At 41.9% G+C, this 20910-nt stretch overlaps 1 protein-coding gene across 6 annotated transcripts in view; it reads left to right on the forward strand.

The window, feature by feature from the left end:
* Kbtbd3 (kelch repeat and BTB domain containing 3) overlaps nucleotides 1-20910 on the forward strand; it is a 35573-nt gene that overhangs the window by 4705 nt on the left and 9958 nt on the right. For 2 of the 6 annotated variants that reach the window (XM_027415205.2, XM_027415208.2), the window contains exon 2: nucleotides 13469-13713. The exons of 1 other annotated variant lie outside the window; for it this stretch is intronic. In XM_027415205.2, coding sequence (XP_027271006.1) covers nucleotides 13493-13713 — 221 coding nt within the window. In that variant the 5' untranslated portion in view covers nucleotides 13469-13492. Of the gene's footprint in view, nucleotides 1-807; nucleotides 1107-13468; nucleotides 13714-14087; nucleotides 14225-20910 lie in introns of those variants that run through there. 3 more of the 6 variants (XM_035443425.1, XM_027415207.1, XM_027415209.2) reach the window with 3 other exon arrangements.

A 20910-nucleotide genomic window follows, 5' to 3' on the forward strand; every position in this document is an offset into this window, starting at 1 on the left:
ATAATTGGGAGGTGCTGGCCTCTTACTCTGTGGCTAGGGACCTGTAATCCTGTATTAGCAACTGATTAAAAGTCCGGTTAGAAATCTTTTGAATGCTGTTGAAGGAATCTAGGTAAGTTTGTAAGGAGGTGTTTGTCTAGTAGGATTAAGAAAAGGAGAAAAATTCCATATTAGACTGTCAGTGAGCCACTGGCCAAACGCATCTAGCTGTTTATGTTTTTGGAGATGTTTCTGGAGTTTTCAGATCTTGTCTTTTACTATATCTGGTAGAAGCAACATTACTCCCAGAGGAAGAGACAAAGACCACCTCTCTCTGATGGTAGTAAATCTAATCCTTGCTGATTTTGTAGCACTTATTCGTTGATCTAGACTTACTTGGCCCTGGAGTGTAAGGATGGTCTAGCCACCCATTAGAGATCCTGGATGAACTGAGAGGAAAATGGATGGTAGTCCACAGATCCATTGGTGACACACAACTGTGGTTGTACCCAGTGTTGTTCTTTGAGGCAGCTTCAGGCAATGAAACAGGATCCACCACTGAACTCAACAAACCCACATGGAGATTACTGGGAAAGGGAGCAAAGGGAGGAGTAGGTGTTAACTGCTCCGGAAGCAGAAATGGAAAGAGAAAACAACAAGCAGGAGGCAATTGTTTATATAGGGGACGGAGCAGTTTAGAACGAGTCTCAGCAGTTGGGGCCATTGAAACTGGAGTCATGGAGCTGCCATTGGCCCAGCTCCATGTGGCACCAGTTCCACATGGTTTCTGCATGCAGAGTCCTTATGAAGCCATGCAACTTTTGACAGCTGTCAGTGAGGAGACATCACCTGTCAATAATGGATCCCAGGGCAAGGGAAGATAGCCCAAAGAAGAGCGATCCTGGGGTGGAGAGAGAGCCTGAGGATTAGAGAGTCCCCTCGACCAGGAAAGATTCTCTAAGGAGAAGGCACAGGCCCAGGAGAGGGCTGGCATCGATTGACAGGTGGGTGCTGAGGAGAAACCACTGGGGCAGGAGAAGGAGAGGAGTTGGGAGCTGGAACAGGGCCACCTTGCCCAGGACCCAAGGAGAGAAACCAGGATATCAACACCCAGGACTGCAAAAAGGGTAGGACCTGAACTCTTATTTCTCATCTATGCCACTATAAACCCTGTGATGGAATTTGGCAAGTTCCTCACTAGATACCACCCTTAGTTTTGGAAAAAGGAACTCCAGGACACAAGTCCCAGCACCCCAGCAGGTAGGCAGTGATAAATCTGAGTGCCATGGAGAACTGAATCATTGTGAATGTTTGGGGGGCTGGGAGGTAATACAAGGGGTTAAGGAATTATTGCAGTCTGTGGAGTCCAGTGTGCCCATAAAGCATGTACCTAAGTAGTTAAAGTAGTTTGTGATACCAAAGAGAGAGAGATGGGATAAGGCATGGTAGTGATATTTGGCTTAGAGCAATTATGAGAGTCAGAGAGTCTAATAAGACAATGGGTGAGACCACCAATGGTGGTCATGAGTTTGACCCAGGAGGGACACATAACCAGTATTCTCCAAAGCAGTCAGGCAGATATCAAACTGATATGCAGAGGTTAAGGTCTAAAATAAGAGATGGTATGACAGGGAGGTGGGATGTAAGGAACTTTGAGGAGCTTTCGACCGCATCTTCTACCTGTCTATACCTAGGGACTGAGAAAGTGGGATGTGTACTTTCTGTACCTTGACTGTGCCTGATGAATGGCTGTGATAAATCCTATAGTAAAGTTTACCAATACCCCTGTATCCCATCTGGGGTGCCATTGATCATTAATTAGAATGTAAAAGATTGGTCATTTTGCATAAAAGGTAGAATACTTTCCTGGATATGCATCATGTCTCCTACAGAATCAATAAGGATATCCTTCATAAGTCTCTGGCCAACACCAACAGTTATCTCTAGTTTGATCATAGAAAAAGCAAGCATAGGGGATAGGTGTTTTAGAAGTCAATGTAGGTATTATAGGGACAAGTATCTCCTTTTGGCAACCTGCTTGTGACCAGTCTCCAGACCCTACCATGTGAGTAGTCTGCTTGAACCATTAAGTATGGGTTTTCTGAACCTTTGAAATCTTAATATAGCATTAGCATAGAGGGGGGAAGAAATCTCAAACATTTTTCATTACCTTAAATCACTACTGCTTCCTTATACCTTTAGGACTTTCTTAAGCTTTCACATCCTCAGACCTTTATACACTTTCTTAGACCCTCATTGTAAATGAGCTCCATTTCACCAATAGCCTTTCCTGAGCTTTCTTCAGGAACTTCAGTTATGCCACACAGTGCCAGGTCTCAGTATCCCTCCATTACCCCGTCATGTCCTTTTAAAATTAATACCACCTAGAAGACTCTTATATTACAAAGTTTGGCTACCAATATGAATGAAGTACATTCTTGTAAGAATACAATGAAGGTGCAGGTTTAACACCTTATTAAACAAACATTGTTTTTTAAATATTATCATAAGCCCTTTTTGTCGTATTTTTTTTTTAATTTTTGTTTTCAGGACAGGAATTATCACACAGAAATGGAAAAAACAGGCATGAGGGTAAGCCCCAGTGAAGAAGAGACAAATAAGGGAGTTATGGGGAACTGAGTCAGCATTTGATACCCTGATAGAGTAATTTCCTGACCCTATTAGGACAGGTTCTTGGTTAAAGTTGGGAATCTCTTGGACGATAAACATCCATATGTAAGAGCTACCCCAGACAGGTATAGTTAGGAAGAAATACAGGAGAGAGTAAGTTTAGCTATAAAAGATGTTCACATCAGTTGTTTGTGTAGTGGCAGAAGTTGCTACCCTTGAAAGTTGAGCATGCCAATTTAGGTCATCAAAGTGTGCTGAAGCCAAGCTGTTTATACTAACGGTAGTGAGACTTTCATAAAATCGAAGTCCAGGAAGAAGAGGAGGAAGGGTCACAAAGCAAACTCTGTTGGAGGGAGTTTCTATAAGCTCCAATTGGGAGCTGAGAGACAAGAGAGAAGCCCAGGAGGACATAGAGAAGCTGTGAGACTTCCAGCATTGAACTGAGAAACGAGAGAAGTCAGAGGCTAGAGCCTGGCCATATAGATTTGGTATATTCCAGAACCCCTAGGGTAGGACAGTTCAGGAGAGTTGGATGGAAAAATGACGATCTGGGTTGGTCCAAGTAAAGACAAAGATAATTTGTGACCGGGGATCAAGAGGTATGGAAAAGAAGGCATCCTTGAGGCCTAGGACAGAGAAATGGGGGGGTTGCTGAGGGAAAGGTGGAGAGTAGAGTATAGGGGTTGATTGCTATAGGGTGAGAGGAACCACTGTTGAGTTGGTAAGTCAGAGACCCTGAACCAAGAGGTAAGTGTTAGTATTTAGGCATTTGTGCTAGCCTGCCTTTGGACTTCTGACAAGATGAACCCTCAGCTGCTGCCACTAAGAGCACCACCTGTGCCTATTCAGTATGTTCCCTTTTAAAAAGGGCCCTGCCCACCTTCCGCCCCTCCTTCTATTCTCTTTCCCAATGCTCCAGTCCCCAGAGACCAGTCTCCCCACTCCCCTTTTTACGATCCTTTTTCCTTAATAAAAAAATCACCCCACTTGATCTCTTGCATGGCATCTGACTCTCTTGAGCCACCTTTTAAAATTACAACAATAGGTTCTATTTTCCCCCCCAAGAGTATGGGGGTACTAAAGTGTGAGGAAATGGGGTACAGAAGATTCTTTCTCAGAGGTCAGAGATTAGAGGCTTAAGTCCTCTGAGGCTGTAGAGAGAGAAAGTGGGTATGGAGCCTGGGTGATATATTTGGTGTGTTTTGGTAAGGCTGTTCCCCTACTCTGACAAAAGAGGAACAAGGAGAGGTGGGTCCTGAAAATTCCATCAGAACTAAGTAGGTGGCCATAGTATCCAGAAGGATTGAGATGGATCACCCTGATACTGTAATATCTACCCAAGGCTCCCAGTCAGAGATGGTAGTGGTCAGACCAAGGGAACCCAGCCCCCTCAGTTGCCCATGGCCAGATCTAGGAGGTTATCTGAAGCACCACCTGAGCTTGACATACTCTTGCCTCGAGGGACATGGGGCCAATCAGCACCCCAATACGCTTCTTGATGGCATCTTGTGCATGGTTCGAGCAGTTTACATGGGTTCAGTCAGGCCTAGGCCCAGTGACCTTCCTGACTGCCTTTGAAACAGGGACCCAGAGGTTCTTGGACTTTGGGAGGCCAGTGAGACTACGTGGTTGTTATGGCCACTCAATAGGCCTTAGCCAAAATCAAGTATATTTGCTTTCAGGCTTTTTCATTTCTCCGATAGTACACTTTAAAGACCACTGCTAAGACTTCTGCCTGAGGAGTCAAGGGTCCTTTCTCTAGACATTTAAATTAGGCCCTAGTATCCAGGAAACTGAGAGAAGTGGGTCATGAGGAGTTGTTTCCTATCTGGCATCTCAGGAACCAGGTTGGTATATTGTAAGAGGACCTTTATAAGGCACTCCAGGAATTGAGATGGGTTTTCATGTTTGTCCTGAATGACCTTTTGGATTTCTTCATGGTTTACCTACCACTTTAAAGATGGCCTTGTGAAGACCAGTCAGGAGGCAAGTTACAAATTCATCTGAGCAAGGATGCCCCCTTGGGCATCAGGGTCCTTCGTTGGGGATGGCCTCGGTCCTGACTGGGTGGGCAGCCTGTCACTGAGGAGAGAGAAAGGGAAACCAGAGAGGTTGGAGAGGAAGATGAGGGACTGTAGTTTGAGGCCAATAAAGGGGAGGCTTGTTAGTGTGATCGAAAATAGTGGAAGAATCCTCTGGTTTGGGCCTCATAGCTAGGAGGAATTGTTTTCCCTTGGTTGGCTTGTGTTATGTGGGCATTTTAAATCAACATTCGAGGATTTACAGGGTTTTAAGCATACTGGGTATGATGGTTTTACAAATCTTGAGATAAGATTTATACCACAGCAAAAGTTTTAGAGAGTTAAATCAAAATGAAGAGTATGAGATGAGTAGCAATAGTCCACAGTGGAAACAGTCTGTTCCTTTATTTTGTTTTGCTCTCTTTTCTCTGTCACATACTTAGATGTTTTGCCTGATATGGGACAAAGATTTTGGAGGAAACCTTTTAAACAAGTGTGTTTGAGGGTAGGGGACATATCCCATACCCCAATTCCAAAGCCAACATTTAATTGAAATGGGACAGCATAAAACAACAGTCTAATGCTACTAATACCAAAAAAATACCTGAATCCCTATAAAACTGAATCCAATAAGCTGAGAACAATGAAGCCTTAGAGATAGGAAATTTTTGAGGTCTGGCTATAAACTGAAGGCACTGTGGGAGGGAGTGAAGAGTATTTGCAGGACCTTTGCATGTTGCTTTCTACCCTTCTGCTAGGTCTGGCTCCTGGCTCCCACTTTGCAACAAACTTACAGATCCATCAACTGTTAATTTAAAAGACAGGACATTTATCAGTTGTGTATGGGGGTTGGTAGTTCAGACAGAAACAGACAGGGCTTGGAGCAGAGAAAAGAAAAATAGGGAATCTCTATTTCCCTGATTACTCAGGGGGTATTTGTAAAGTTTTCAAATATTATTAGGATCTAGGGTGCCATTAGGTAACCTGTTGGATTGATTATCTAAGTAGTATTGAGGCCAAATTTGATTGCAAAAGTGAGTAAATTTAGGGCCCTTCAGGTCAGTTGCCAGGTGCAAATGCTGGAGATTTTCTCTGAGGCATTTTAAGGGTGAATGAGATGGTATGGACACATTCCCATGGATGAGAGTGAAATAAAATGTCACTGCAGCGCATAGTCATGGGCATCCCCAGCACTCAGGGAGAACCAAAAAGGACCAAGCCCTTTAGTGGGTCATCACCACACTCAATGGGAATCCAGGCCTTAGCCTGCTGGAAGCCAAAGAGTCTTGGAGCCTGGTACCAGGACTTTCAAGGAGGCCAGAAGGCAAGGACAAAAAACAGCTGTAAGAAGGGGTCTCAGCCCCAGGAAAGGGTTAGAGAACAGTGTACAAAAGGCACAAGGTCCTAGACAAGCTGTGGAATTGCAGACAGCTCTGAAGGGAAGGTGGAAGAAGAGGGTAGGAAGGGGCACTGTAGCCTGGTCATGTCCAAGGAAACTGCAGGAATGTACCTCCAAGGGTGTGGGGGAGATGGATCAGGTGAAGAGGGCCAATTGTAGCCTTAAAGACTGTGGCTGGGGGTTCCTGCAATTCCAGGAGTACCAGAGGAGTGCCAGATACTCAGCAGTCACTTCCTCAGTCTCAGAAATGTTTACACCAAGCAAAATGGAAACTTACCTAATTGCCATTGATGGATGGGGTGCCTAAAGGTGAGTCTGTAATGGGTAGACTGGAAATGAGGGATAGGGTCCCAGTGCTGCTTAGGCCATGAGGGTTAGTCTCAGGCACTAGGAGAGCCTATTCTGGGTTTTGGCACCAATTGTAAACATTACATCTCAGATGGAAAGGGACCCTGGCAGTCAGGAGTCAGGGAATACCATAAAGTTACACAGCACAACAAACCTCACAAGAGATCTATTGGGAGGGAGAAAACCAGGAGAGTGGCTTCCTCTGCTCTGGTGAGAAACAGCGAAGGTAGGGCTTATGTTATAATAATGCATAAGGGGAACCTTGTGTGAGGAACCTTGGCAAATACTATGCAGGCAAGGGTGACCTAGGCGGGGAGCAGGAGTGGGGGGAAAATATGTCAGGCAGACAGAGCTTAAGTGAGAAGTTTTACTAGGGGAGGGAGGAGGGAAAAGAGGTAAAGAGACACAGAGAGGACAGAAGAGAAGAGGGAAACAGGAAAAGTCCTGCCTGCCCCTGGGGAACCATGGGGAAGATAGCAGGAAAGAGAGCAGAAAGAGAGTGTAAGTGGGTGGAGTCTTTCTTTTTAAAGGGTCCTTTGCACCTGCAGACTATGGAACCTTAGGCTGACCAGGGTACAGCCTGAGTGCATTCTGCCAGGTGACAGGGCAGACCTATATATATATATATATATATATATATATATATATATATATACATATATATATATATATATATATATATATATATATTTTCTGGGTGGGGATTGGTGGGATTTCATGTCCAGAGCTTGGGCTTTTTACTCTGTAGGGTAGGGACTGGGTGCAGCCACTAGGACAGTTAGTGTTTTGTGGATAGAACCTGGCAATTGGAGGACCTCAGGGGAGGGCTTGGCCACTCCCATGCCTGGAGCAGAGAGATTGAGGGAAGCTGATGAGCTGGAAGGAATTTAGGGTAGAGGAGATAAGGACTAGGATGCTAGTGTGGACTTTGGGATGTATGAAAGGCCCTTAAGATACAGGGGGCACCTGAGGCTAGCATATACTTTTGATATGCTGATAGGCAGCCGTATGTTCTTTCTGCCAGAGGTAAGGGAAATGACTTTAGCAGATGGACCTGGTTTAACAAATTTCTGAGGGATGCTGGCTTTATCTAGCCAGTAGAAATCCTGTAGATCAGCTTGAGCTCCTTTCTGGACTGTGGACTGCCTTTTGCAGTTTGGGAAATTGGAGTTTCCTTTAGACCTAACAATATTGTTATAATAAAGCTTTCTTGAATTCAAAGCTAGCCAATGTTATGCCCAAACTCTCAACCCCAGAATCACCAAGAGACCCAATCTGATACAAAAGCAAAGAGTCTTTAATTTTACGAGTTAACTCATGTTCCCCCCATCCATCCAAAACAGCTGGTGGAGCAGGAGGGACCTCCAGCAGCAGTGGGGCAGGGAATATATTGGGGTAGAGCAAGGGGAGTGTCTGGGAGTCTGCTAGTTGCATAACAACAGTCTCAGGATTGGTGCACCTCCGGGCTTGGGCAACCTATCCTGTGTTGATTGATCAGCTGCAGCTGCAGCTGCTGCTGCATAAAGGTTGCAATGCCTAGAGGCCCTCCCAAGGCAGTTTCTATGCTTTGCATTCCACTATTATCAGTAAAGCACATCCAAAGCCTGCCAGCTAACTTCTGATTGGTTCCTTGTCACATGGAGGGTATCTGGCTTCCTAGTGATTAGAGCAATCTCAGGCAAGGTTGGAGACTCAGCAACACATGTTGCTGAGTCAGAGTCCTACATCTTGCTGGGTCTTTTCTAAAGCCTGTCATGGTTGCCAAAGCAGGGGGGTTGGGTGAGGGTCTGAGCTCTTTAGCCAATGTTGTGATGTCCTGTCTCAAAAGTGATCTTGTTGTGCCCAAATTCTGAACCCCCAAATCGCCAAGAGGCCAATTTCAATGCAAAAGCAATGAATGAGTCTTTTATTGCAGTTGTTTAACCAGCTAACTAACCCCATTAGCTTGGGCTTTTCATCCATCCATCACTGTGGATGTAAGTGTAGCTGGGGAAGACCCCGAGAAACCACGAGACAAGGATCTTCTTATGCTGACAAGGCAGCATAAGGGGGCTGTCTAGTGGTATACACAGTCTCAAGATTGGTGTGTGTCCAGGCTTGGAGGACCTGCCCTGTGTTGATTGGTCAACTGGTTGTTATGGCCCACAGGTCCTCCTAGGACGGTTGCTATTCTCTTGCACATCACTGTTGTGCACTTGCATAATGCACACCCAGAGCCGTAAAGCATAGCTGCGCTAGCTAACTTCTGATTGGTTCCTTACCAGGAGGTGGGCATCTGAGTTCATACTGACCAAGGCCAAGCTCAGGCAAGCACATGTTAGCCTGTCATGGCTGCCAAAACATGGTTGATCTCTTCAATCTCAATTTATTATTGTAACTCGAGCAGTGCCTTATGAAGACCTTTAAGTAAAACCGCCTTTTTTTTTTTTAATAATTAGCCTTTATTTTATGTGCATTGGGGTGAAGGTATCAGATCCCCTGGAGCTACACTTACAGACAGTTGTGAGCTGCCATGTGGGTGCTGTGAATTGAACTCGGGTCCTCTGGAAGAACATTCAGTGCTCTTGACCACTGATCCATCTCTCCAGCCCTTGTTTTTTGTTGTTGGTTTGGTTTGGTTTGGTTTTGGGGTTTTTTTGAGACAGAGTTTCAATATGTAGCTTTGGCTGTTCTGTAACTTGCTCTGTAGACCAAGCTGGCCTCTAACTAGATCACTTGTCTCTTCCTCCCAAGTGCTGGGATTGAAGGAGTGAACCACCATCACCTTGCTTTAAAACTACTCTCCAAGCTTTGGGAAGTATGGTCTAGAAAGCATGGCCTTCAAGTGAACAAGTTTCTATACTGAATGAGATGGGTGCAGTAAAACAAAACAAACAAAAGTAAAGTAGTGCTCCATGGGTGGAAAAGGAAAAGTTTATTTCAAACTGCCAAGGCTGTGTCCCAGGAAAGCAAGTTGAAGGGACAGGGGAAAGATTTCCAGGGTTAAATGGGAACTGGAGAAAGGGGGGGCTTGTAAGCAGGAATGCAGGGAGCCTAGAGGCTGGCCTTGACCTTGACAAGTTAATAGGTACCTCAGTGATACATTAATGAAGCCACAATTTCCTCTTTGTAGAGATAAGGAGAATAACTCCCTTTTAGCAAGTTCCTGAGGAAGTGGAGGCTTTTGTCTGATTTGCCAGGCCTTGGGGAAAGGACTTTCTTGAGGACCAGACATATATTTTGTGTTCTTAGGAACATTGTTTAATCTGAGCCTCAGCTTGCTCTTTTGAAGAAAGCATTGGTATTAGCAGTCTTAAAGAGTTGTTATCAACAAGCCAAAACTCCAGCCTCTTCTCAAGAGCCAGGGTGTTTACTCTTTCTAAAAAGTTTTCTTCTAATTTAAGAGAGGTCACTTTGAATACAGATGAGATGATTGTTTAGTCCACAACTGTTGTGTAACTTGTCTGAAGTTGTTGAGACAGTCCATCAGCAAGGGGCTGCTGATGGGAGACAAAAGCCTACAAGGCCTTTTTTTTAAGCTGCCAGGGTTTTGTCTCAAATCAGGAGGGTAAGGAAGGAGCCACCTTGGAAATTCTCAATCTATCTGTCTCCAAGAGAATCTGTCGAACTCCAAGTCTCTCACTGGTACTCTCAGGATTGTATCACTGAGCAACTACAAATGTTCTAACCATTTGTCTGTCAATGTTTACTGCTTAACAGAAGTATAATTTTTATATATAATGTCGATGTCCAATTTATTGTATAAGGTCTGAGCCCTTACCAGGTTTTGACCTGGGAGGAATGACAAATTCAGCGAGTTGGTTTTGGGTATATAAATTTTACTTCACACTTATGTCAAAGCAACACACAAGCATAAGCAAACAATTCTAAGAACCACAGACAATAGGCTCACAGCAGGGGTGTACCTCTCCTGCAGCAGCCCACAGGTTCAGGCTGGGACTTCTGTTCCTCTGGATTTAACCTGTCGAGTCTCCTGAGGGCCCTGTGTCATGGAATCGGGTTCAGAACAGGCTGCACTCAGCTTGATGAATTGGTTGTTTCAGGTTAGTGGAGGAGAGCTCCAGGACATAGAGTCCTGGTACACTCTAAAGTTCGTAGTCTGAGCTGGTCCTTAAATAGTTTGCTAAATTTTGCTAATCACACTTTGCCACACTCCACACATTCTCATTCTTATCTACAATGGCTGCATAGTGGGCCTATGCTCCTTATCTTTTTAATCTTTCTTCAGCCAGGGCTTTGCCTGCCAGGTTGTAACCTTTGTCTTAATCTCCCTCCAGCCAGGCCTTTTGCCTGCCTGGTTACAAGGCTCCTTACAGGATCCAAAGTTTTTGCTTTGAGTTATGAATATGGATGGATGGATGGATGGATGGATGGATGGATGGATGGATGGATGGATAGATAGATAGATAGATAGATAGATAGATAGATAGATAGATAGATAGGTAGATGCTAAATTTAAATTATTGTTATCAATGTCAAAAGTTCTCTTCACACCTATCCTCTTTGGGAACTAACATATTCCATGTTTCTCCCATCAAAACAAACAACAACAAACCAAAAAAAAATATATATATATAATTTTTAAGTACCAACTTACTCTTCTAAGCCTAACCTTGTTGGATTTCTTAAAAGAATAATTGAGGGACCAAAGGTCAAAGAGATGCTTCAGTGGGTTAACCACTTGTCATGCAAGCATGAGGAATTGAGTTTGGATCCTTATCTCATGTGAAGTGGCCCTATAATCCTAATGCTCCTGAGAGAGAGGGGGGGGGAGAGAGAGAGAGAGAGAGAGAGAGAGAGAGAGAGAGAGAGAGAGAGGAGACAGAGAGAGGAGACAGATAGGACAATTTTCAGAAGCTTGTGGACCAGCTACCCTAATGTACATAGTGCCAAATAGCAAGAAACTCATCTCAAAAAAGGTGGAATTCAGGAGACAGATGCCTGAATCTGTCTCCTACTCTGGAACATGCCTGCTGGAGCACACATACACATGCACCAAAAACCATGACCATCAACATAAACAAAAACAAAGTTATTACAAACCATTACCTTTTCTTTTAAACCCATTGTAATGCTTTACACCCCACCTCTAATTCCTCAGTGGTTCTTATTTATACCTTTCCTTAAAGAGGGCATATTGACTTCAGACTGATATAGAAAAATTAACAAAAGTCTAATAACTTAAACTCCAAAAGCCCAAATAGAAAAAGAAAAACTCTTAAGCCTCTATGATTTCCCATAAAGGCAGCCTGACAGATAAGGTACAAAGGCCTGGGAACAGATAATACACCACAGCTGTGTCAACATTTCTGTATCCTGAAGATCAGATAGCTGTCAATTTGCAGTTGTAAAAGTCCCTGGCCCAGGAGATAATTAACAAACTTCTTTCCTCTACAGGTTCCTGCTTATTTGCATCCTGCCTAAACATATAGCTATTGCTTCATCCTCTGGAACCATAAAAGCTTTGTAATCTCAAATAATCCAGTCTTTTGAACCTTCCCTTTAAAAACTCCCTTCAGCCAAAAAAGCAGCATTCTGCTTATTCCAAAATGGGCAGTATTCAAGGTGCAGCTTGTAATAAAAAGAAACCTTTGTTTTTACATTTGGTGTGTCGATTCCTCAGTGGTGGATTTTTGGGGTTCTGCGATCTGGGCATAACAAGATGATTCCTGCCACAGCTATCTGTAATCTGAATATCTACAGTTCTGTGAAAGTCCCAAGCAAGAAGCTCCAGCTAAGCTCACAGTACCCTGAGAGGACTAAATTGTCCTAATCCACCAGGAGTCAGGGAATTTTATAAAGCAAGAGAGAGAGGTAGTAGGGAATCATTTTCTCTATTTTTCTTATTTCTCTAGTTCTCAATCTTCCCGTGTTATTGGTTAAACTTAATTTGGTGTTTCCTTAATTTTTGTGTTAGGAGCTGAGTTGGTTATTTGGGAAGTTAATGATTATCTGGCCTCCCACTGTTTTGTATTCTTTACCATGTATTTAGAACACCTTTTGACAATGTTACTGCTATTAATATGCTGTTTTTCTTTCTGCTTTCAGCTAGCCCACCTGGGACCAATGTTTTCTTTCTAATGGCCATTGTGTTCATTAGACACCACGTTCAGAGACACCACAACCATAGCAACTCTTAAAGGAAAACATTTAATTGGGGCTGGCTTCGTCCATCATGGCAGGAAACATGGCAATGCACAGGCAGTCATGGTGCTGGGAAAGGAGCCAGGAAGTCTACATCCAAATGGCTAGGTAGCAGGATGAGAGAGTGACACAGGGCCCGGCTTGAGCATTTGAAACCACAAATCCCACCCCCAGTGACACACTTCTCCAACAAATCCATGCTATCCCCCAGAAGGCCACACTTTCTAATAGTGCTATGCCCTAAGGGCCATTTTCAATCAAACCACCACATTCATAAGTCAGTTAATACCACCAAACTCTGTTGACTTCTTTTCTTAAGTCAGTTCTCTTGTGAAGGTCAGGGTTAGGGTTAGAGTTAAAAAATATGAAGTTGGTATGCCGGCATCAACATTTTAATCCTGATTTGCCACAAAATATTATGCATAGATGAACAGATGTATACAGTGTATGTGAAAAGAACTACTACTTCAGGAATAATACTTGTTTCATAACAATAAAATGTAGTAAAGGCCTAAAGAAGATAGGTATTCATACAACCTCTATGGTCAATCTTATAACCATAGATATCAGGCCTCAATTATATATTTCTCAATTCAAATAAAACTCCCAAAAGAAATTATTATATAGCATATAAACAAATGTTTAAAGTAAGGTTACTCTCATTATTGCTGCTGTTGAATATTGTTATTTCACACCATGAGTACATTTTAAAAAATTCATTTTATTTGTTATTGGTTGTGTGTGACAAGTATGTGAATGTCAGAAGATGCCTTTAAGGAGTCAGGTGTCTTCTTCCACCTTTATATGGGATCTGTGAATCAAATTTAGGTTACCAGGCTTTCAAGACAAGAGCTTTTACCTGATAAGCTATCTTGCCAGGCTGAAGAGGGCAAATTAAGTCTGAAAATTTCATTAGCTTCCTACAATAATTTTTTTTTAATTCCAGTTCTAAGAACAGGTGGAATTGGCTATGGATAATTCATATGATTTCAATGAACAAGGTTCATGGAATGGAATCTCATCTGGGAAGAAAAAGAATTTCCTTACATCAGAAGATCATGGACAGAAAATTTTAAGTGTACTACAGAGTTTTAGAGAACAGAATGTTTTTTATGATTTCAAAATAATCATGAAAGAAGAAATAATTCCATGTCATCGTTGTGTGTTGGCGGCATGCAGTGACTTTTTCAGGTATTCCACCCCATCTGTGCTTTAGACTTTATTATAGAAATTACATTGTATTTTGTAACTATACTCACTACCCCCTAAACATGCTGTAGTAATTTTTAATTCTTAATAAAAAGACTTAATTATAGCTAGTTTACTAATAGCATTTGAATAGGGAATCTTAAGCTACAGCTGTAAAAATAAGAGTCTTCCCCGGAAACCATTCCCAAAGTTCTTTTTTGTTTTGGTTTGGTTTTTTGGTTTGTTTTTCCCAAAGTTCTTTTAACATTAATTCCTTGAACTATTCTGGGTGAGGGTGGAGTTCATAGAAGCTGAGTGTAAAGAAAATGACCAAGAAGAAAATAATTTAGTTGTGTTCACATCATATTCCTGGGAAGAAACTCCAACCCAGAGGACTTAAAATTTCTCTGGAAGGATGAAATCTCCCATGTGGTGGATCATACCTATAATTTCAACATCCAGGAGCCTGAGGAAGGAGGATTGCCTTGATGATATTGGGGTTTTGATACACAAGGTAAAGGTCTAATATATTTTCATAGTACTGTGGCAATTGTCTCCTGACAGCAGAGAGACAGTTATCTTTTGATGACACCCTGCAGTCAGCCCTCCTAATTATACTGCAATGAACTCAAATCCCTACTTCAGTACTCTGCATTATGTCCAATTTTGGAATAAAACTTAAGTAGGGTTTTAATCTCTTAGTAAGTTTGCTAAACATGGTATAAGATTTAATATATGAAGCAAAATGGAAATCATACTGCATTTTCATTTTTTTTTTTAAATTGCGGGCTAAACCCAAGGCCTTGTGCTATTCTGTTTCTAATCATTAATTCAAAACCCGCCTCTTTATAAATATGTAATTCACCAGGCTATGGTAGTCCACGACTTTAATTCCATCACCTGGGAGCCAGAGGCAGGTTGATCTCTGTAAGTTAGAAGCCAGTCTGGTCTACAAAGCAAGTTCCAGGACAGCCAGGTCTGTTACACAGAGAAGCCCTGTCTCAAAATGATGATGATGATGATGATGATATTGATGATAATAATAATAATAACTATTATTATTATTATTCAAGACCTGCTGTACTGCCATTAACATATAATTCAAGACTTGCTGCTGCCATTATTGTAAATTATATAAGCTACACTTTATTTTGCAAGCAGTTCTTGCCATCTGCTACTGACTGAATGCCTGCCTTTGTGTGGTTTGGTTTTGAATTTGAAGCTCAGTATTGCACAATGTCCTTGGCCAGGGAGACTCCAGGAGGCTTGAATTAGCTGTTTGCTTCCTTAACTATAACTTTCCTTCTCTGCTTTTTGTTTCTTTATATACCCTTAGTCATTCTTTGAACTCCTTTGGGGCCCCAGTGTTAGACTCTGCTACTCCCAAGCCACCTTTGTCTTCCCTCTTCCTTTTGAACACGGCTTTCGTTCCAGTAACTTTTTTGCATCTCTTGTCCTTATAAATGTGGCCTTTTGTTTACAGACATCTGTCAAGTTAATGGTTAAATACTTAATTTTTTTAGTATATATGCCCTAATCTAAATCCCAGGTCAACAGCTTACTAGTCATGTGATCTTAGGTAAATCACTACCTTATCCAGACCTAGGTCTACTCACTATTAACAAAGAAACTAGAAAAATAAAAATAGGAACTAATATGTAAGGTCTGGAGTTTATAAATAAAATAATGTATAGTTAATATATTGTGTGTTACATTCAGTTAATGTTAATAAAGTTCTTGTTTTGTAATGTTGAAAACACACAGAAAGATCCTATTCTGAACATATAGTTAGTTTCACTGCAGCTTTTTCAAGCTAATATGACAAGAAGTTCATGTAAACATTTGCAAGCATCTGCTTTTATCATACTTACTTTTAATTTAGTATTTTAGTAGGTTGGTTGACAGTTTTTTACATCTGCATAATGAATTCTGGTTACTGTATACCCCCTCCTTATCTGTTTCTACCCATATCAATGTCCCTGCCTCCCCCACCTGTCCATTCTCAGTGCTGACTTTTTTGACCTATTTAGTTTAACAAGGACTGTTTTGAGTGACTGCTAGATTGGGCATTTCAATGCTTTAACACATAATATTTCTTTTCCTTTTTTTAATTTGAATTAGAAACAATCTTATTTTATATATCAATCCCAGATCCCTCTCTCTCCCATGCCCTACCATGACCCCCATCCTATCCCTCTTCTGTTCCATAGAAAGGGTGGGGCTTTCTATGAGGGATCGTCAAAGTCTGACACATCATTTGGGGCAGGGCCCTCCCCCATGTGTCTAGGCTGAGAGAGTATCCCTCTTTGGGGAATGGGCTCCCAATGTTCATTTGTACACTAGGTATAAATGCTGTACCATTACCAGCAGCCACAAAAACTCCCCCAGGCCTACTAAATAACACCCACATGCAGTGGGGCCTGGTTCCATCTTATACTGGTTTTGATTCCATTGGTCTACCTGTCTATTTTTGTGCCATTAGTAAGCTCTTTTCAAGACTATAGCTGTATAATAGATCTTGAAGTCAGGGATGGTGATGTCTCACAAGTTCCTTTATTGTACAGGGTTGTTTGGGCTATCCTGGGTCTTTTGTTTTTCAATTAAAGTGAATATTGTTGTTTCAAGGTTGTGAAGAATTGTACCAGTATTTTGATGGGGATTGCATTGAATCTGTAGATTGCTTTAGGCAAGATTGCCATGTTTACTATGTTGATCCTACCTATCCAAGAGCATGGGAAATCTTTCCTTTTTCTGGTATCCTTTTTAATTTCCATCTTTAAAGACTCAAAGTTCTTGTTATACAGGTCTTTCACTTGTTTGGTTAGTGCTACCCTAAGATATTTTATGTTGTTTGTGGCTATTGTAAAGGGTGATGTTTCTCTGATTACTTTCTCAGCCCATTATATCGTCTGTATATAGTAGGGCTACTGATTTTTTTAGAGTTAATCTTGTATCCTGCCACTTTGCTGTAGGTTTTCCCTGGTAGAGGTTTTTGGCTCACTTATGTAAACTATCATGTCATCTGCAAATAGTGAAAGTTTGACTTCTTCCTTTCCAATGTGTATCCCTTTGATCTCCTTTTGTTGTCTTAATGCTCTAGCTAGAACTTCAAGTACGATATGGAGAGAGTAGACAGCCTTGTCTTGTTCCTGATTTTAAGGAATCACATTGAGTTTCTCTCCATTTAGTTTGATGTTGGCTGTTGGTTTGCTGTATATTGCTTTTATTATGTTCAGGTATGTTCTTGTTATCCCTGATCTCTCCAGGACCTTTAGCATGAAGGGGTTGTTGGATTTTGTCAGAGGCTTTTTCCGTATGTAGTGAGATGATCATGTGGTTTTTCGTTTTCAGTTTGTTTATATGGTGGTTTACATTGATGGAGTTTTATATGTTGAACCATCCCTGCATCTCTGGGATGAAGCCTACTTGATCATGGTGGATGGTTTTTCTGATGTGTTCTTGGATTCCATTTGCCAGTATTTTATTGAGTATTTTTGCATCAATGTTCATGAGGGATATTGGTCTGTAGTTAGATCTCTTTCTTAGTTGTGTCTGTGTGGCTTGGGTACCAAGGTAATTGTAGCCTGGTAAAAAGAGTTCGGCAATGACCTTCTGTTTCTATTGTGTGGAACACTTCGAGGAGTACTGGTATTAGCTGTTCTTTGAATTTCTGGTAGAATTCTGCACTGAAACCATGTGGCCCTGTGCTTTTTTTTTGATTGGGAGACTTTTGATGACTGCTTCTATTTCAATAGAGGTTATAGGTCTATTTAAATTGCTTATCTGTTCTTGATTTAATTTTGTTAAGTGATATCTATCCAGACAATCATCCATTTCCTTTAAATTTTTGAATTTTGTGGAGTACAGTTTATTTTTATTTAAATTAGAAACCACATTTCAATCCCAGCTTTCTCTCCCTCTCCTCCTCCCCTGCGTCCCCTACCCCCACAACCCATCCCCCCTCCACTCCCCAGGGAGGGTGTGGCCCTTCATGGGGGATCCCTAAAGTCTGTTATATCATTCAGGGTAGGGCCTAGGCCTAGGCCTTCCCCCATGTGTCCAGGAGTACAGGTTTTCAAAGTAGGACCTGAAGATTCTCTGGATTTCCTCTGTGCCCCTTATGTTCCCCTTTTCTGATTTTGTTAATTTTCATGTTCTCTCTCTGCCTTTTGGTTAGTTTGGATAAAGATTTGTCTGTCTTGTTGATTTTTCTGGAAGAACCAAAGCTTTGTTACATTGATTCTTTGTATTTTTTTTTCATTCCAGACAGGGTTTCTCTGTATTATTTTGGAGCCTGTTCTGGAACGGTAGACCAGGCTGTCGTGGAACTCACAGAGATCCACCTGCCTCTGCCTCCTAGCACTGGGATTAAAGGTGTGCACCACCAGTGCCCAGCACTTTGTATTGTTTTCTTTTTTTCTACTTTATTGATTTCAGCCCTCAATTTGATTATTTCCTGGCATCTACTCCTCGAGGGTGAGTTTGCTTCTTTTTGTTGGAAAGCTTTCAGTTGTGCTGTTAATTCTCTAGTGTGACTATTCTGCAGTTTCTTCATGTGGGCACTTAGTGCTATGAAATTTCCTCTTAGCACTGTTTTCAAAGTGTCCCATAAATTTGGGTGTGTTGTATCTTCATTCTCATTGAATTCTAAGAAGTCTTTAATTTATTTTGTTTATTTCTTTCTTCACCCAGGAATGGTGCATTTTTGCATTGTTCAATTTCCATGAGTTTGTAGGGTTTCTGCAATTTGTGGTGTTGTTGAATTCTAACTTTAAAACATGGTGGTCTGATAAGACACAGGGAGTTATTCCAATTCTTTTGTACCTGTTGAGGTTTGCTATGTTGCCAAGTATGTGGTCAATTTTAGACAAGGTTCCATATGGTGCTGAAAAGGTAGTATATTCTTTTGTGTTTGGATGGAATGTTCTATAGATGTCTGTTAATCCCAATTGGGTCATAACTTCTTTTAGTTCCTTTGTTTCTTTGTTAAGTTTCTGTCTCTTCAAATTGTATAAATCTTTCCCCTTTTCCTTGTTTTCTTTAAGAGATCTGTTGATTTCTTGCAACATTTGGCTTGTCTTTTTCCTCCATTTCTTGAAATATTTGTTTGTTTTTTCTTCCTTTTTTTTGTTTTTTTGTTTTTTTCAAGACAGGGTTTCTCTGTGTAACTTTGGAGCCTATCCTGGCACTCACTCTGGAGACCAGGCTGGCCTCGAACTCACAGAGATCCATCTGCCTCTGCCTTCCGAGTGCTGGGATTAAAGGCATGCACTACCAACGCCTGGCGCTTCTTCCATTTTTTAAGGATCTCTATCATCTTAATAAAATTGTTTTTAGGGCCATTCTCTTCTTATCTGTGTTGGGATGTTTAAGTCTTGCTGGTGTGGAGTCCCTCCCTAGACTCTGGTGGCATCATATTGATCTTTCTGTTATTGAATGTGTTCTTATACTGTTGTCTTCCCATCCCTTCTTCTAGTAGGTGCCTGTGGGGTCTCTCCCTCTCCTGGTGGGTACGGGTCCAAGGTTCTCTTCTGGTGGGTGCAAGCAGGTCCGATACTCCAATTGCTCTCCTCTTCGTGTGGGTGGAGGCAGGACTACCACAGCAATGTCTCAGACTCTGGATGGACTGGTCTGCTGTGTTGGAACCCATCCCCAGTCCTCAGGCCTCAGGAGGCTCCCTACATAGTATTTTTTCTGCTTACTCTTAGCTTTTTTTCTCCTCAAGTGATTTAATGCTATGCAGATATACAGTTATCAATTATAAAGTTAAATAATTTTAGCAGTATTAGTAACTGACACAGCAGAACCTCATATCCTCTCCTAGCTATTTGAGTCTGATTTTTATCTTTAAAATTACTATTAGAATAAGATATTTTTCTTTTTTAATTTTAGACTTATTTTTATTTATTTTGTTTTAATTTTCTTTTATTTATTTAATTTAGAATCAATCTTATTATACATATCATTCCCAGTTTCCTCTCCCTCCCATCCTTCCTTGCCCCTCACCGACCGACCCCCCCCACTCCACCCCATCCATTCCCCAAGGACAATGAGGCCTTCCATGGGGGAATCATCAAAGTCTGTCTCATCATTTGGGGGAAGGCCTAGGCCCTCCTCCGTGTATCTGGGCTGAGAGAGTATCCCTCCATAGGAAATGGGCTCCCAAAGTCCATTTGTGCTCTAGGGATAAACACTGGCTCCACTGTCAGAGGTCCCATAGACTGCCCAGGCCTCCTAACTGGCACCCACATCCGGAGGACTTGGTTCAGTCCTGGTTCCCCAGCTTTATGACTGGTGTCCATGTGCTCTCACTTGTTCAGGTCAGTTCTTTCTGTGGGTTTCTCTAGCATGGTCTTGACCCCTTTGCTCATCCCTTCTCCTTCTCTACAACTGGATTCCAAGAATATGGCTCAGTGCTTAGCTATCTTTTGCAAGCATATAGATGCTGATATCAACTTAAAATACATAAAATCCTGGGATTGGAGAAATAGGTCAGTGGTTAAGAGCACCAGCTGCCCTTCTCGAGGAGTCAGGTTCAATTCCCAGTATCCATATGGTAGCTCCTAACCATCTGTAACTCCAGTTCCAGAGGATCTGGTTCCCTCTTCTCTCCTTCACAGGCATTAGGAACGTACTTGTGCACATACATACATGCAGAAAAACCACCCATACACACAAAATAAATAAAACCTTAATAGGTAGGTACGTAGGTAGGCATACAGATAGAGATGTGGAGAGATACAGACTATTAGGAAGTGTTTGATTCTTTTTTTTTCTATTTTTTATCATTTTTATGTTAAAAACTCTCTTTTCTCATTTTATATACCAATCCCAGTTCCCATTCCCTGCTCTCCTCCTGCTACTCCCTTCATCCCCCCATCCTATCTCTTACCTACTCCTCATTGAAGTTAAGGCTTCCCATGGGGAGTCAATGCAGTCTGGCACCTTACTTAGAGGCAGGACCAAGGCCCTCCACCCTATATCTAGCCTGAGCAAGGTATCCATCACTCCAAAGAGAATGGGCTCCAAAAAGCCAGTTCAAACACTAGGGATAAATCTTGGCCCCGCTACCAGTGAGACCCACAGACTATTGCCACCCACATTCAGAGGGCCTAGTTTTGTCCTATACAGGTTTCCCCTCTGTCAGTCCACAGTCAGTGAACTCCCTCACTAGCTCAGATCAGCTCTTTCTGTGCATTT

This window comes from Cricetulus griseus, chromosome 4 (genome assembly GCF_003668045.3).
Source record: "Cricetulus griseus strain 17A/GY chromosome 4, alternate assembly CriGri-PICRH-1.0, whole genome shotgun sequence".
NCBI lineage: Eukaryota > Metazoa > Chordata > Mammalia > Rodentia > Cricetidae > Cricetulus > Cricetulus griseus.